The following is a 17,271-nucleotide window of genomic DNA, read 5'->3' on the forward strand; positions in this document are numbered from 1 at the left end:
ACTCTATTCTGAATTACATTTTACAACAAGAAAGTTGCATACTTACAAAAGTTCGAAAAAAAATCCTGTTTTTCCTTGTTTTTTAGATCCACCTGGTCCTCCATCCAACATCAGAGTAACAGACACAACAAAAACCACAGCCACACTTGTCTGGGGCCGACCCCACTACGATGGTGGTCTTGAAGTAGATGGATATATTGTTGAATACAAAAAGGAGGGGCATGATGACTGGGAGGTGGAGACACATTATCCCTTGAAAGCTACCAAATATGTTATTGGTAAACTTCAAAAAGGAGGCAAATACCACTTCAGAGTCATTGCTGTAAACTCCGAGGGAGTTGGTGAACCTGCAGAGGTTGAGAAAGTGACTGAACTGGTGGACCAGGAGACACTGCCTGACTTTGAGCTGGATGCTGAACTCAGGAGAACACTGGTGGTCAGGTGCCGTGCTTCAATCCGTATGTTTGTTCCCATCAGGGGTCGTCCTGTTCCTGAAGTAACCTGGAGCAAAGATGATACCAATCTGAAAACACGTGCACACATTGACACCACAGAGTCTTATACTCTTTTGGTTATTCCTGATTGCACCAGATACGATGCTGGGAAGTACAACCTGTGTCTTGAGAATGTTGCTGGAAAGAAGACTGGCTTTGTTAATGTGAAGGTGCTGGACACACCAGGTCCACCAGTCAACGTCAAGCCTCGAGAGATCACTAAGAACAGCATCACCCTCCAGTGGGAAATTCCCATTATTGATGGTGGTTCTAAGATTCACAGATATGTTATTGAAAAGAGAGAAGCCACCAAGAAGGCTTACACAGTACTGAACACTACATGGCAGAAGTGTTCCTTTAAGTTTAATGACCTTGAGGAGGGAGCTTACTACTACTTCCGTATCTCTGCTGAGAATGATCTAGGCGTAGGGGAACCTGCCGAATCCCCAGAACCAATCAGGGTGTCTCAGGCCCCCTCTGCACCAGAGAACTTGTATGTCACTGATGTGACATCTGACAGTGCCAGCCTGGCATGGACCAAGCCCCTGCATGATGGTGGAAGCTTGATCACTGGATATGTCATTGAGGCCCAGAAGAAGGAAACTGACCTGTGGGTCCATGTGACCACCATCAAGGCTCTGGACTATACTGTCACAGATTTGATTGAGGGCGCAGAATATACCTTCCGCATCATGGCCGTCAATGCATCAGGCAGGAGCGACCCACGTGAGAGCCGGCCTGCTATTATCAAAGAGCAGACTTCTGCTCCTGCCTTTGACCTGCGCGGAGTCTATCAGATGACAGTAATAGCCAAAGCAGGGGACCGCGTCAAGGTGGAGATTCCAGTGCTTGGCAAACCCAGGCCTGTGGTGTCCTGGAAGAAGGGAGACATTGGGCTCAAAGAGACACAAAGAATCAACACTGAAACCACACCAACATCAACTATCCTCAACATCAATGAGATCAAGAGGACTGATGGAGGCCAGTATGCTATGACTGGAAAGAACATGCTGGGTACGGTGACTGAGATAATCACAGTCCTGGTCCACGACATTCCAGGTCCACCCACTGGTCCCATCAAGCTGGATGAGGTCTCATGTGATTATGTTCTCATGTCCTGGGAGGCACCAGAGAATGATGGTGGTGTTCCCATCAACAACTATATTGTTGAGATGCGGGAAACCACTGGTACTTCCTGGATGGAGTTGGCAGCTACAGTGATCCGCACCACATTCAAAGCAGTCCGACTCAACACTGGAACCCAATATCAGTTCCGCGTCAAGGCCCAGAACAGATATGGTATTGGACCGTGCATCATCTCTGAACCAGTGTTGGCTGCCTATCCATTTGATGTGCCAGGCCAGCCAGGCATTCCTTTGATCACATCTTTCAACAAGGATGCTATGACTCTGAGCTGGAATGAGCCTTCCTCTGATGGAGGCAGTGTCATCCTTGGCTATCATGTGGACAGAAAAGAGAAAAACAGCATTCTGTGGCAGAGGATCAGCAAAGCAATTGTTGTTGGAAATATCTTCAAATCAACAGGCCTTGTTGATGGTATTGCATATGAACACCGTGTTATTGCTGAAAATATGGCGGGTCTCAGTAAACCGAGTAAACCCTCTGAGCCTATGTATGCTTTGGACCCAGTCGACCCACCAGGTAGGCCTGTGGCACTGAATATCACCAGACATGAGGTGACAGTTTCGTGGACCAAACCAGATGGAGATGGTGGATTTTCCATCACTGGTTACACAGTCGAAAGGAGAGAGATGCCCAATGGACGTTGGCTCAAAGCCAACTTTAACAACATCCTTGAAACCATTTACACCGTCAGTGGTCTGATAGAAGATGCAACTTATGAATTCCGTGTGTTTGCTAGAAACTCAGCTGGAGCTGTCAGTGCTCCATCCCAGCCATCAGAGGCAATCACATGCAGAGATGATATTGAAGAGCCAAGGATTGATGTTGATGCATCATATAGCAGCAATGTTGTTGTCATGGCAGGGGAAATGTTCAAGCTGGAGGCCAGTGTTTCTGGCAGGCCAATCCCATCTCTGGTGTGGACCAAGGAAGGAAAAGAGCTTGAGGATACAGCCAAGCTAGAGATAAAGAAAACTGACTTCCACACAACTCTACTGAACAAAGATTCCCAGAGGAGGGATGGAGGTGCTTTTACTCTGACCGCGAGCAATCCCGGTGGCTTTGCCAAATTCACCTTCAACGTCAAGGTGCTTGACAGACCTGGGCCACCAGACTCCCTCGTTGTTACTGATATCACTGCTGAGAAATGTGTCCTTAACTGGCTGCATCCAACACATGATGGCGGTGCCAAGATTGAGTACTTTATCATTCAGAGGCGAGAGACCAGCAGGTTGGCATGGACAAATGTGGCCACAGATCTTCAGGCAAACAGGTTTAAGGTTACCAAGCTTCTGAAGGGCAATGAATACATCTTCAGAGTCATGGCTGTTAACAAGTATGGTGTGGGTGAGCCCCTGGAGTCTGAACCTGTCATCTGTGCCAACCCCTATGTCCCTAGTGACCCGCCACAGCAGCCTGAAGTAACCACCATTACGAAGGACTCCATGGTCGTCTGCTGGGAACGTCCTGAACATGATGGAGGCAGCAGATTAAATACCTACATAATTGAGAGAAGGGATAAGACTGGCTTGCGCTGGGTGAAATGCAACAAGAGGACTGTAACTGACCTGCGCTTCAAGGCCTCTGGGCTCACACCAGGACATGAGTATGAGTTCCGAATTCTTGCTGAGAATAATGCTGGTCTTAGCCAACCTAGTCCTTCCAGTCCATTCTACAAAGCCGTAGACACCATTTTCCAGCCTGGACCTCCAGGTAACCCCAGAGTGCTGGACACAACCAAGTCTTCCATCACCCTGGCATGGAACAAGCCTGTCTATGATGGTGGTTCTGAAATCACTGGGTACACTGTGGAGACCTGCCTGCCTGAGGAGGATGAGTGGACAATACACACTCCCAAGAAGGGATGGACAGCCACTTCATTCACCATAACCAACTTGAAGGAAAACCAAGACTATAAAATCAACATCTGTGCCACTAATTGTGAGGGAGTGGGAGAGCCTGCTGCTGTTCCTGGAACCCCCAAGGCTGAAGACAGACTGCTTCCTCCAGAAATTGACCTTGGCGCAGAGCTGCGTAAGGTAGTCTGCATCAGAGCCTGTGGCACACTCAGACTCTTTGTTCCTATCAAGGGCAGACCAGTGCCTGAAGTTAAATGGTCAAGAGAGCATGGGGAATCCTTGGACCGGGCTATCATTGAAATAACCCCATCATTCACCACTCTTCAGGTAGACAATGTTGACAGGTTTGATGCAGGTAAATACACAGTGACAGTGGAAAATGCCTCAGGAAGCAAAACGGCCTTTGTTAATGTCAGGGTGCTAGATACACCTGGAGCACCGCAGAATCTGTTTGTCAAGGAGGTTATGAGAGATTCAGTTTCCCTTGTTTGGGATGCACCCCTCATTGACGGTGGCTCCAGAATACGCAACTACATTGTGGAGAAGCGTGAGTCGACCAGAAAGGCCTACTCAACAGTCTGTGCCAGCTGCCATAAATCTAGTTGGAAAGTTGGAGACCTGGAGGAAGGAAAGATGTACTTCTTTAGGATCCTGGCTGAGAACGAATATGGCATTGGCCTGCCAGTAGAGACTCTTGAACCAGTTAAAGCATCAGAGAAACCTCTACCACCAGGAAAAGTGTCTCTTCTTGAAGTTACCAGCTCCAGTGTCACACTCATTTGGGAAAAACCTGACCATGATGGTGGAAGCCGAATCACAGGCTATATTGTTGAGATGCAGGGTACAGGCAGTGAGAAGTGGACCCAAGTCATGGTGGTAAAGACCTGTGGTGCTCTTGTAACTGGCCTTACACAGGGAGAGGAGTATATGTTCCGTATCTCATCCACCAATGAGAAAGGAGTTAGTGATCCACGTCCTCTTAATGTGCCTGTGGTGGCTAAAGACCTAGTCATCTCACCAACCTTCAAACTGATTTTCAGCACATTTAGTGTGCTGGCAGGAGATGATTTGAAGCTAGATGTACCATATGCTGCCTGTCCCAAGGCTACAGCAACTTGGCTCAAAGATGGCATTATTCTCAAGGAGACAACACGAGTTAATGCTGAAGCCACTGACAAAAACCTTCTCCTGGTTATTAAGGAGGCTTGCAGAGATGATGTGGGCACATACACTATCAAACTGACCAACACAATTGGAGAGGCATCTACTGACATCAATGTCATTGTTCTAGATAAGCCCGGTCCTCCAACTGGTCCAATTAAGCTGGATGAGGTCACTGCTGACAGCGTAGTGCTGTCCTGGAATCCACCAGAGTATGATGGTGGTTGCGCTATCAACAATTACATCGTTGAGAAGAGAGACACATCTACCACTAACTGGCAGATTGTGTCAGCTACTGTGGCGAGAACGACTATCAAGGCAGCCCGTCTGAAGACTGGCGTAGAATACCAGTTTAGGATTGCTGCAGAGAATAGATATGGCAAGTCCCCAGTCCTTCTTTCTGATACCCTTGTTGCTCAGTATCCATTTGAAGTGCCCAGCTCACCACGTTCTCTCGTGGTCAAGTCTGCCACCAAGGAGAGCATGGTGGTTGTATGGGAGAACCCAAGCAATGATGGTGGAAGCAAAGTTCTGGGCTACCACCTGGAGCTCAAAGAGAGAAACAGTATACTGTGGGTGAAACAGAACAAACAACTTATCCCAGAGACCAGATTTAAGGTTATTGGCCTTGAAGAGGGAATTGAATATGAGTTCAGAGTCTATGCTGAGAACATTGTTGGCCTCAGCAAAGCCAGCAAGTTGAGTGAAATGCAGGTGGCCAGAGATCCTTGTGATAGAACGGGAAAACCAGAGGCTGTCATTGTGACAAGAAACCAAGTGACGCTTAAATGGACCAAACCAGAGTATGATGGCGGCATCAAGATCACAGGCTATGTGGTTGAGAAGAAGGAGGGAGGTGGCCGCTGGATGAAGGCTAGTTTTACCAACATCATTGAGACTGGATTTGTTGTCACAGGACTTACGGAAGATCAGATTTATGAGTTCCGTGTAATCGCCAGAAATTCAGCAGGTGTCTTCAGTCAGCCCTCTGATTCTACTGGAGCCATCACTGCTAAGGATGAGGTGGATCCACCCAAGATTGACTTAGATGCCAAGTATTCCCAAGCTGTGGTGGTAAATGCTGGAGAGACATTCAGGCTTGAGGCTGCTATCTATGGTAAGCCTGTGCCCACAGTACACTGGCTGAAGGAAGGCCAAGAAATTTCTGAAGCAGCACGCATAGAGCTCAAGAATACAGACTTTGCAGCTTGTCTAGTTGTTAAAGAAGCTATACGTGTTGATGGAGGACAGTACACTTTGCTGGTCAAGAATGTTGGTGGAGAGAAATCTGTTAACATAAATGTCAAGGTCCTGGACAGACCAGGTCCACCCGAGGGCCCTATTTCCATCTATGGGATCACCAGTGAGAAATGCTCCATTGCCTGGAAACCTCCCCTGCAAGATGGAGGTAGCGATGTTTCCTATTACATTGTTGAGAGGAGGGAAACCAGTCGACTGGTTTGGACTGTAGTTGAACTCAAAGTTCAGACACTGAACCTGAAGATAACAAAACTCCTTCCTGGTAATGAGTACATCTTCAGAGTGATTCCGGTCAACAAATTCGGAGTTGGTGAGCCTCTGGAATCTGAGCCAATGATTGCCAAAAATCCATTTGTAACTCCCAACCCACCAACAGAGGTAGAAGTATGCACAATCACCAAAGACTCAATGGTGGTGACCTGGGAGAGACCAAGCAATGATGGTGGCAGCCCTATCCAGGGATACATTGTTGAGAAACGAGACAAGGACGGTGTGAGATGGACCAGGTGCAACAAGCGCACAGTGAGTGAGCTGCGCTTCAGGGTGACAGGGCTCCTAGAAAACCACAGCTATGAATTCCGAGTTGCTGCTGAAAATGCTGCAGGTGTTGGCACACCTAGTGCACCAACAGTGTACTACAAAGCATTGGATCCTATCTTCAAAGCCGGGCCCCCAAACAATCCCAAGGTGGTGGATACATCTATGTCCACTGTTTCCCTGACATGGGGCAAACCCATCTATGATGGTGGTTGTGAGATTCAGGCTTACATTGTTGAGACTTGCAATGTAGCAACTGACGAGTGGTTTATGTGTACTCCTCCAACTGGAATCACGGACACTAAGTTTACAGTGAAAAAGCTCTTGGAGAAGCAAGAATACCAATTTAGAGTGTGTGCCATCAACAAAGTTGGTGTTGGTGAGCATGCTGATATTCCAGGGAAAATTCTTATGGAGGAGAAGCTTGAGGCCCCTGATCTTGAACTGGATGCAGACATGAGAAAGATGATCAAAATTAGAGCAGCAAGCACTCTCAGGCTGTTTGTTCCTGTGAGAGGGCGTCCAGCTCCTGAGGTGAAGTGGGGCAAAGCTGAGGGGGAGATCAAGGAGACTGCCCTGATTGACAACACAGGCAGCTATGCTTCACTTGTCATTGAGAATGTTGACAGATTTGACACTGGTAAATACACCCTGACAGCAGAGAATGCCAGTGGAGTGAAGTCAGTCTTTATCAGTGTCAGAATCCAGGACTCACCTGGTCCACCAGCTAACTTCTTGGTAAAAGAGATTACCAAGAATTCTGTCACTCTCACGTGGGAGCCTCCACTTCTGGATGGCGGCTCAAAGATTAAGCATTATATTGTTGAGAAGCGTGAGAGCACAAGGAAAGTTTATTCTCGCATCACCACCTGCAACAAGATGTCATGGAAAGTTGAGCCTCTTCCAGAGGGTGGAATTTTCTTCTTCAGAGTCCTGGCTGAGAATGAATATGGTGTTGGTCTCCCTGCTAAAACTATAGTACCAGTTAAGGTGTCTGAGAAGCCTCAGCCACCTGGTAAAGTCAGTGTTGTTGATGTCACTTCTAGCACTGTAACGCTCACCTGGGAGAAGCCTGAACATGACGGCGGCAGTAGGATCAGTTACTATGAAGTTGAACTGGCACCTAAGGATAGTGAAGCTTGGTCTGTGTGCGCTAGTGGGAAAGCACTTGAGACTGTAGTGACAAATCTGCTCAAAGGAGAGGAGTACCAATTCAGAGTTGTTGCTGTAAATGACAAGGGCAAAAGTGACGCCAGACAACTAGCTCAATCAGTTGTAGCTAGGGACCTTGTAATTGAGCCTGATGTTAGACCCAAAATGAGCACCTACAGTGTCCAGGTGGGGCATGACCTCAAGATAGAGGTCCCAGTTGTTGGTCATCCAAAGCCAACCATCACTTGGACCAAGGATGGAGCAGGGCTTAAGCAGACCACCAGAGTCAATGTCACTGACACAGCACATCTCACCACTCTCACCATGAAGGATGCTACCAGAGAAGATGGAGGCATGTACAGCATCAATATCACCAATGTTTTGGGTTCCAAGGATGCCACTATTGAGGTGATTACGCTGGACAAACCAGGCCCACCAACAGGCCCTGTCAAATTGGATGAAATCAGTGCTGAGAGTATGACTCTTAACTGGGAACCTCCCGCATATACAGGTGGCTGCCCAATCTCCAACTATGTGGTTGAGAAGAGAGAGACAACAACAACCAACTGGATGGTCGTATCTGCCACTGTGGCAAGGACCACACTAAAAGTGAACAATCTGAAGACAGGAAGTGAATATCAGTTCAGAATCTATGCTGAAAATAGATATGGAAAAAGTTATGCAATTGATTCAGAGCCTGTTGTGGCACAGTATCCATTCCAGGAGCCTGGCCCATCAGGAACACCATTTGTGTCTACATACTCTAAAGACTATATGGTAGTTGAGTGGCACAAACCGCCATCTGATGGAGGCAGTGCCATCTTGGGCTACCATTTGGAGAGAAAGGAGAAGAACAGTATCCTCTGGACCAAGATCAACAAAATGCTCATCCAAGACTGCAGGTTCAAATCGACTCCTCTTGAGGAAGGCATCGAGTATGAGTACAGAGTCTATGCTGAGAATATTGTTGGCATTGGCAAATGCAGCAAAGTCTCTGAGGTTTATGTAGCTCGTGACCCATGTTATCCTCCTGGCCGTCCAGAGGCTGTGATTGTTACCAGACACTCTGTGAACTTGAGGTGGACTCCTCCAGAGTATGATGGTGGAAGCTTAATTACTGGCTACGTAGTGGAGAAACGTGACCTTCCTGAAGGAAAGTGGATGAAGGCCAGCTTTGCAAATGTCATTGAACATGAATTTTCAGTTACTGGCCTTACAGAAGACAGTAAATATGATTTCAGAGTAATTGCGAGGAATGCAGCTGGTGTTGTCAGCAAGCCCTCTGAGAGCACAGGATCCATCACAGCCAAGGATGAAGTTGACCCACCTAAGTGTGAAACAGATCCTATGTACAACCAAACCATTGTTATCAATGCTGGCGAGACTTTCAGTCTGGAGGCCAGTGTGGAAGGAAAACCCATCCCCACATCTCAGTGGTTCAAGGGAAATGTTGAAGTTGAAAACTCAGCCAGAGCTGAGATCAAAAACACAGATTTTAAGGCTTTGCTCGTTGTGAAGGATGCCATTAGAGTGGATGGTGGACAGTACACACTGGTTCTGACTAATGTGGGTGGAACTAAGAGTGTCCCATTCAGTGTGAAGGTCCTGGACAGACCAGGCCCCTCAGAGGGACCTCTTACTGTCAGTAATGCCACTGAGGAGAAGTGCTCACTGTCATGGTTGCCCCCCAGGCATGATGGAGGAGCTAGCATTTCTCACTACATCATTCAGAAGAGAGAAACCAGCCGGCTGGCATGGACTGTTGTCTCCAGTGACTGTGGAGCTACCATGTTCAAGGTTACCAAACTGTTGAAGGGCAATGAGTACATCTTCAGGGTCATGGCTGTCAATAAATATGGCACAGGCGAGCCTCTTGAATCCTCTCCAGTTATCATGAGGAATCCATTTAATCCCCCTGGTTCACCTCAGGAGCTTGAGATCACTAACATTTCCAGGGACTCCATGACTGTCTGCTGGAACCGCCCTGAGGCCACAGGAGGCAGTGAGATTGTTGGTTACATCGTTGAGAAGAGAGACAGAGCAGGAGTGAGGTGGACCAAATGCAACAAACGCAGAGTGACAGACTTGCGATTCAGAGTGACAGGACTGACTGAGGACCATGAATATGAATTCAGGGTGTCTGCTGAGAATATAGCTGGAGTGGGTCAGCCAAGCCCACCTACACCCTACCTCAAAGCGTGTGACCCTACATTTGAACCAGGCTGTCCCTCAAATGTCCATCTGGTCAACGTGACCAAAGATACCGTCAGTCTGGCCTGGCACCGGCCTATCTATGATGGTGGTTGTGATATTCAAGGATACGCTGTGGAAATTTCTAAGGCTGATGAGGAGGAGTGGAGCATATGCACCCCACCCTCTGGAGTTAATGCTACCAAGTTTACCATCACCAAGTTGATAGAGCACCAGGAATATAAGGTGCGCATATGTGCCATCAATAAGCTGGGCGTTGGTGAGCCCACTGAGATCGAGGGAGTTGTGAAACCATTGGATAAGCTTGATCCTCCTGAGATGATTCTGGATGCAGAGCTCAGGAAGGGAATAATTGTTCGCGCAGGAGGCTCAATGAGAATCGGCATTCCATTCAAAGGCCACCCTACTCCTGAGATCAGCTGGGCCAAGGAGGATGGAGGCCTACCCACTAAAGCTCAGATAGACACTAGTGAAGATTACACACAGCTCTCCATTGATATCTGTGACAAATATGATGCTGGGAAATACATCCTCAATTTGGAAAATAGTGCAGGCACCAAATCAGCCTTTGTCTCTGTTAAAGTTCTGGACACTCCAGGGGCGCCTCTAAATCTGACGGTGAAAGACATTAAGAGGGAAAGTGTCACTCTGACCTGGGAGCCTCCTGTTATTGATGGTGGTGCAAGAATCAAGAATTACCTGGTTGAAAAGCGTGAATCTACGAGGAAAGTTTACTCGAACGTGGATAACAAGTGCACAAAGACGAGTTACCGTATCACTGGCCTCACCGAGGGAACTATCTACTATTTCAGAGTCTTAGCGGAAAACGAGTTTGGCATGGGACAGCCAGTTGAGACAGCAGACTCAATTAAGACCTCTGAGCCTCCCCTATCAGTGGGTAAGGTCACTTTGACTGAAGTGACCAAAACCTCTGCCTCCCTCTCCTGGGAGAAGCCAGACCATGATGGAGGCAGCAGGATCATGGGCTACTACATTGAAATGCAGCCTGTGGGTTCAGAGGAATGGGTGGTGGCCGCCACAACCAAAACTTGTGAGGGTACTGTCACAGGCCTAAGTGCTGGCCATGAGTATCTGTTCAGAGTGTCAGCTTTCAATGAGAAGGGCAAGAGTGACCCCAGGCCTCTGGCTGCACCAGTCACTGCTAAAGATGTAACTATTCAGCCCGGATTCAAGATGACATTTAACACTTACAGTTTACAGCAGAGTGAGGATCTAAAGATTGAGATCCCAGTCATTGGACGCCCTGTTCCCAAGGTTGAATGGAAGAAGGATGGGCAGGCTCTGAAGGAGACAACCAGACTAAATGTATCCAGCACAGCGTCATCTACTAAGCTGTGCATTAAGGATGCAAATAAGGAAGACTCTGGTAAATATACGGTCACAGCCACCAGCAGTGTCGGAACAGCTTCAGAAGAGGTTACTGTCATTATTCTTGATAAACCCGGCCCTCCTACAGGCCCTGTGAAGATTGAGGAGGTGAGCTCTAATTTTGTCAATCTCTCCTGGGAGCCACCAGTGTATACTGGAGGCTGTCAGATCAACAACTACATTGTTGAGAAAAGAGATACCACCACAACAGCATGGCAGATTGTGTCGGCTACTATTGCCAGGACAACCATCAAAGTCACCAACTTAAAAACTGGAACTGAATATCAATTCAGAGTGTCTGCTGAGAACAGATATGGAAAGAGTTCGGCCATTCTATCTTCCAGTGTTATTGCTCAATATCCATTCAGTGAGCCTGCTGCCCCAGGAACACCAATTATTTCTGCTGCAACCAAGGAAAACATGGTTGTTGAGTGGAAACCTCCCACCAACAATGGAGGCAGTCCAGTCCTAGGTTATCACCTCGAGAGAAAGGAGAAGAACAGCCTTTTGTGGACTAAACTCAACAAGCTTCTAATCCCAGATGCACGTTTCAAGACTGCAGAGCTGGAAGAAGGTATTGAGTATGAATTCCGAGTTTATGCTGAGAACATTGCTGGAGTCAGCCCAGCTAGCAAGGTCTCTGAGAGCACAGTTGCCAGGGACCCCTGTGACCCACCAGGAACACCTGAGGCCATTGATATCACCAGAAATCATGTGACGCTTCAGTGGACCAGGCCTCAGTATGATGGAGGCAGTGCAATCACTGGCTATGTCATTGAGAGAAGGAAGCAACCAGATACCCGCTGGATGAAGGCCAGCTTCACCAACATCATTGACACCCAGTTTACACTCACTGGCCTGACTGAAGGTTGTGTTTATGAGTACAGAATTATTGCCAGGAACGCTGCAGGCATTTCCAGCCATCCTTCACAGAGCACAGGAGAAATTACTGCCCGAGATGAAATTGAGGCTCCAGAGGCCACCTTGGATTCTAAATTCAAGGATTTGACTGTTGTTAATGCCGGTGAGACATTCGTCATTGATGCTGACTACACTGGCAAGCCTCTGCCTGACGTAACTTGGTTAAAGGATGGAAAGGAGATTGACAAAACCACACCAAGAATGGAGGTCAAGACCACACTCACACGTACCATTCTGACTGTCAAGGACTGCATACGAGTAGATGGTGGTCACTTTTACCTCAGACTTGTCAATGTGGGAGGGGTCAAGATGGTCCCAGTTAATGTTAAAGTTCTTGATAGACCTGGTCCTCCAGATGGCCCGCTAGAAGTCAAAGGAGTCACAGCCGAAAAATGTTATCTGCACTGGAACCATCCCTCACATGATGGTGGAGCCAGCATATCTCACTACATCATTGAGAAAAGAGAGACCAGTCGTTTGTCTTGGACCATGGTTGAGCCCAAGATCCAGGCAATCAGCTATAAAATCACAAAACTGCTGCCTGGCAATGAATACATTTTCAGAGTCACTGCTGTGAATAAATATGGTGTTGGTGAGCCTTTAGAATCTGAGCCTGTTATTGCTCGGAACCCCTTCACCACTCCCAGTACTCCATCCACCCCAGAGACCAGCGCTATCACAAGGGACTCCATAGTGCTTACATGGGAGAGACCTGAAGATAATGGAGGAGCTGAGATTGAAGGATATGTCCTTGAAAAACGTGATAAGGATGGCATCAGATGGACTAAGTGTAACAAGAAGAGACTGAGTGACCTGAGATTCAGATGCGCTGGCCTCACAGAGGGCCATTCCTATGAATTCAGGGTCTCGGCTGAAAACGCTGCTGGTGTAGGAAAGCCTAGTGCACCAACAGAATACATCAAAGCCTGTGATGCCATTTATCCACCAGGAGCTCCGAATAACCCCAAAGTCACCGGCCATTCTAGCACCACAGTCGCTCTGTCCTGGTCCAGGCCTATCTATGATGGTGGCGCACAGATCAGTGGATATGTTGTTGAAATGAAGGAGGCAGCAGATGATGAATGGATCACTTGCACACCAACCACTGGTGTTCAGGCCACTTACTACACTGTAAAGCATCTGAAGGAGAATGCTGAGTATAACTTCCGCATCTGTGCTTTTAACTGTGAGGGAGTGGGAGAGCATGTGGACTTACCTGGCTCTGTGATCGCTGCAGAGAAGCTGGAGGCTCCTGAAATTGAACTAGATGCTGACCTGAGGAAGATGGTTAATGTTCGAGCCACCGCCACCTTGCGCCTGTTTGTGACAATCAGAGGAAAGCCTGAACCAGAGGTCAGATGGTCAAAAGCTGATGGCACTTTAAATGAGCGTGCCCAAATTGAAGTCACAAGCTCTTACACAATGCTGGTGATTGAGAATGTCGATAGATTCGACACTGGCAAGTATGTACTGACCCTTGAGAACCTCAGTGGTTCTAAGTCAGCCTTTATCAATGTCAGAGTTCTGGACTCCCCGAGCGCTCCTACCAACCTGCTGGTTAAGGATGTGAAGAGAAATTCTGCCTCAATCTCCTGGGAGCCTCCTCTAATAGATGGTGGGGCTAAGATATCACACTATATTGTGGAGAAGAGAGAGCAAAAGCGAATGGCTTTCACCAGTGTTTGCACCAACTGCGTAAGGAACTCGTACATTATTTCGGATCTTCAGGAGGGAGGCCGATTTTATTTCCGTGTTTTGGCTGTGAATGAGCTGGGAGTTGGTCTGCCTGCCTCCACAGATCAAGTCAAGGTAGCCGAAGCACCTTTGCCTCCTGGAAAGATTGTCCTGGTTGACGTGACTCGCCATACAGTCTCTCTCTCCTGGGAGAAACCTGATCATGATGGAGGCAGCAAGATTACACACTTCATTGTGGAGATGCAGCCCAAGGGAGATGACAAGTGGTCCATGTGCAGTGAAGTCAAAGCACTGGAAGCTACTATTGGTGGACTCACAACTGGAGAGGAATATTCCTTCAGGGTGATTGCTGTGAATGATAAGGGCAAGAGTGATCCCAAGCCTCTGGCTGCTCCAGTGGTGGTGAAGGACATCACGATGGAGCCTGTCATGAACCTGCTGTACGACACATACAGTGTAAAAGCAGGAGATGACCTGAAGATTGATGTTCCCTTCAGGGGTAGACCTGAGCCTCAAGTGTCCTGGAAGAAGGACGGCCAGGTACTGAAGCAGACAACAAGGGTCAATGTTCTTTCTTCAAAGACCTCATCCAAGATTGTCATCAAGGATGCAACTAAGGAGGATGTAGGAAAGTATGTGATTACTCTGACTAACTCAGTTGGCACCAAGACAGCCGAAATCTCTGTCATAATCCTGGACAAACCTGGCGCTCCCAGCAACATTAAGATGGATGAGGTGAGTGCAGACTTCATCTCTCTGTCTTGGGATCCTCCAACATATGATGGTGGATGCCAAATTAACAACTATGTGGTGGAGAAGAGAGACACTACCACAACCTCATGGCAGATTGTCTCAGCCACAGTAGCCAGGACATCAATCAAGGTGTCTCGTCTCACTCAGGGAACAGAGTATCAGTTCCGCATTGCAGCAGAGAACCGTTATGGCAAGAGTTCTGCAATTGATTCTGCTCCTGTTATTGCTCAGTATCCCTTTGACCCTCCTGGGCCTCCTACCAATATCCATGTTTCCCATGCCACCAAGTATGGTATGCTTGTGGTGTGGGGAAGATCTGCCAGTGATGGTGGCAGCCCTGTCATTGGTTACCACATTGAATGCAAAGAACAAAGCAGCATACTGTGGACCAAGGTCAACAGAGGTCTGCTGGCTGAGAACCAGTTTAAGATGACAGGCATTGAAGAAGGCCTTCTGTATCAGTTCAGAGTCTATGCTGAGAATATTGCTGGAATTGGTCCATGCACTAAGGCCAGTGACCCTGTGGCAGCCAGGGATCCATGTGAATCCCCACGTAACCTTAGAGTCACTAACATTACCAGGAACTCAGTTTCCGTCTTCTGGGAAAAGCCAGAGTATGACGGTGGAGTAAAGATAACTGGCTACATTGTTGAGCGTAAAGAACTTCCCAATGGCCGCTGGCTGAAATGCAACTTCACCAACCTGCAAGACACCTACTATGATGTCACAGGCCTTACAGAAGATGTCCAATATGACTTTCATGTCATCGCTAAGAATTCTGCAGAGTTGTTGAGTGCTCCCTCAGAGAGCACTGGTCCTGTCACAGTCAAGGATGACGTAGACCCTCCCACTATTATACTGGAGGAGAAGTTTAGACAGTTAGTTGTCATTAAGGCTGGAGACATCATTCAAATTGATGCTGAAGTCACGGGCCGTCCGCTCCCGGTTGTCTCGTGGTCTAAGGATGGAAAGGAGATTGAGGCCAAGGCCAGGTGTGAAATCACCTCCACCAACTTCACAACTACACTCATCGTCAGAGATGCTATCAGGAGGGATTCTGGCCAGTATGTCCTGACTTTGCACAATGTGGGGGGAACCAGGTCTGTGGCTATCAACTGTAAAGTTCTGGACAGACCTGGACCGTCCTCGGGACCATTGGCAGTGTCTGGCCTCACAGCTGAGAAATGCACCATAACGTGGGGCCCACCTCAGGAGAATGGCGGAGCTGAAATAATGCACTATATTGTTGAGAAACGTGAGACTAGTCGCCTCACCTGGACTCTTGTCTATGGTGACATGAAGGCAACCACCTGTAAAGTGACCAAGCTGCTCAAAGGAAATGAATACATATTCAGAGTCAGAGGAGTCAACAAATATGGGGATGGCGAGGCCCTAGAGAGTGAGCCAAACACAGCTATGGATCCATTCACTGTGCCTGAAGCTCCCACTAATGTACAGGTCACCTCAGTTACCAGTGAGGCAATGACCATCTGTTGGGAAAGACCAATTTCTGACGGTGGCAGCAGTATTTCTGGCTATGTCATTGAAAAGCGAGAGAAAACTGGCCTTCGCTGGTGCCGTGTCAACAAGAAACCTGTTTATGATCTCAGAGTCAAAGCATCACACCTTCGTGAGGGCTGTGAGTATGAGTACAGAGTGTTCGCAGAAAACTCTGCTGGCCTCAGTGCTCCGAGCATCGCATGCCCGCTTACCAAGGCTGAAGACCCACTGTTCCTGCCTTCACCTCCCGCTAAGCCTAAGATCATTGACTCTACAAAGACCTCAGTCACCCTGTCGTGGAATAAGCCATTATTTGATGGTGGAGCACCTGTGACTGGTTACAGAGTCAAATACAGGAACACATTAGATGATGAATGGATTGTTGGTGTCCAGAATACCAAGAACACAGAGTTTACAGTAGTGGGATTGACACCTGGGGCTGAATATGTGTTTGTTGTCAAGTCCATTAACAAGATTGGAGTGAGTGAATCCAGTCCTGAGTCAGACAAACAGGTCGCTAAAGAAAGACAGGAAGAACCAGTCTTTGACATCAGCAATGAAATGAGGAAGACTCTTATTGTGAAGGATGGAAGCTCATTCACCATGACAGTACCTTTCAGAGGCAAACCCATCCCCAGTGTTACATGGACTAAGCCTGATATTGACCTTAGAGTCCGTGCTGTCATTGACACTACAGATACCTTCACCTCCATCACCTTAGAGAAAGCAACTCGCGATGACTCTGGCAAATACACTGTTACTTTGTCCAGTGTAGCAGGAACCTCCTCTTTGACCCTCAATGTCAGAGTCTTGGATTCCCCTGGACCTCCTGCCTGTGTAGAGGTCAAGGACATAACCAAGACCTCTGCTACTGTAACTTGGGATACTCCTGATAATGAGGGGGGAGGACCAGTCAAGAACTACCTTATTGATATCCGTGAGGCCAGCAAGAAAGGCTGGACCAGGTTGACTGACACGTGCCACAGACTGACATACAAGGTGACTGACGTGCAGGAGGGAGGAGTCTACTACTTCAGAGTGACAGGCGAGAATGAATATGGTGTTGGTGTTTCTGCTGAGACGAAAGAGGGATCCAAGATCACAGGTATTACATTTTAAGTCAGTAATATTATGCATTGTTATGCAAGTTATGATATCCAATCCTTTTAATAAAACACATGATGTGCTCTTTCTCC

At 47.8% G+C, this 17,271-nt stretch overlaps 1 protein-coding gene across 1 annotated transcript in view; it reads left to right on the plus strand.

The window, feature by feature from the left end:
* The window catches only part of ttn.2 (titin, tandem duplicate 2), a 224,101-nt gene that overhangs the window by 174,948 nt on the left and 31,882 nt on the right, over positions 1 to 17,271 (plus strand). Inside the window, exon 205 of the mRNA XM_084022030.1 lies at positions 87 to 17,180. Within this exon, the coding sequence (XP_083878156.1) occupies positions 87 to 17,180 (17,094 nt within the window). The remainder of the gene's footprint in view (positions 1 to 86; positions 17,181 to 17,271) is intronic.

The sequence above is a fragment of the Eutrigla gurnardus genome (genome assembly GCF_963514095.1).
Source record: "Eutrigla gurnardus genome assembly, chromosome: 12".
In the NCBI taxonomy this organism is placed as follows: domain Eukaryota; kingdom Metazoa; phylum Chordata; class Actinopteri; order Perciformes; family Triglidae; genus Eutrigla; species Eutrigla gurnardus.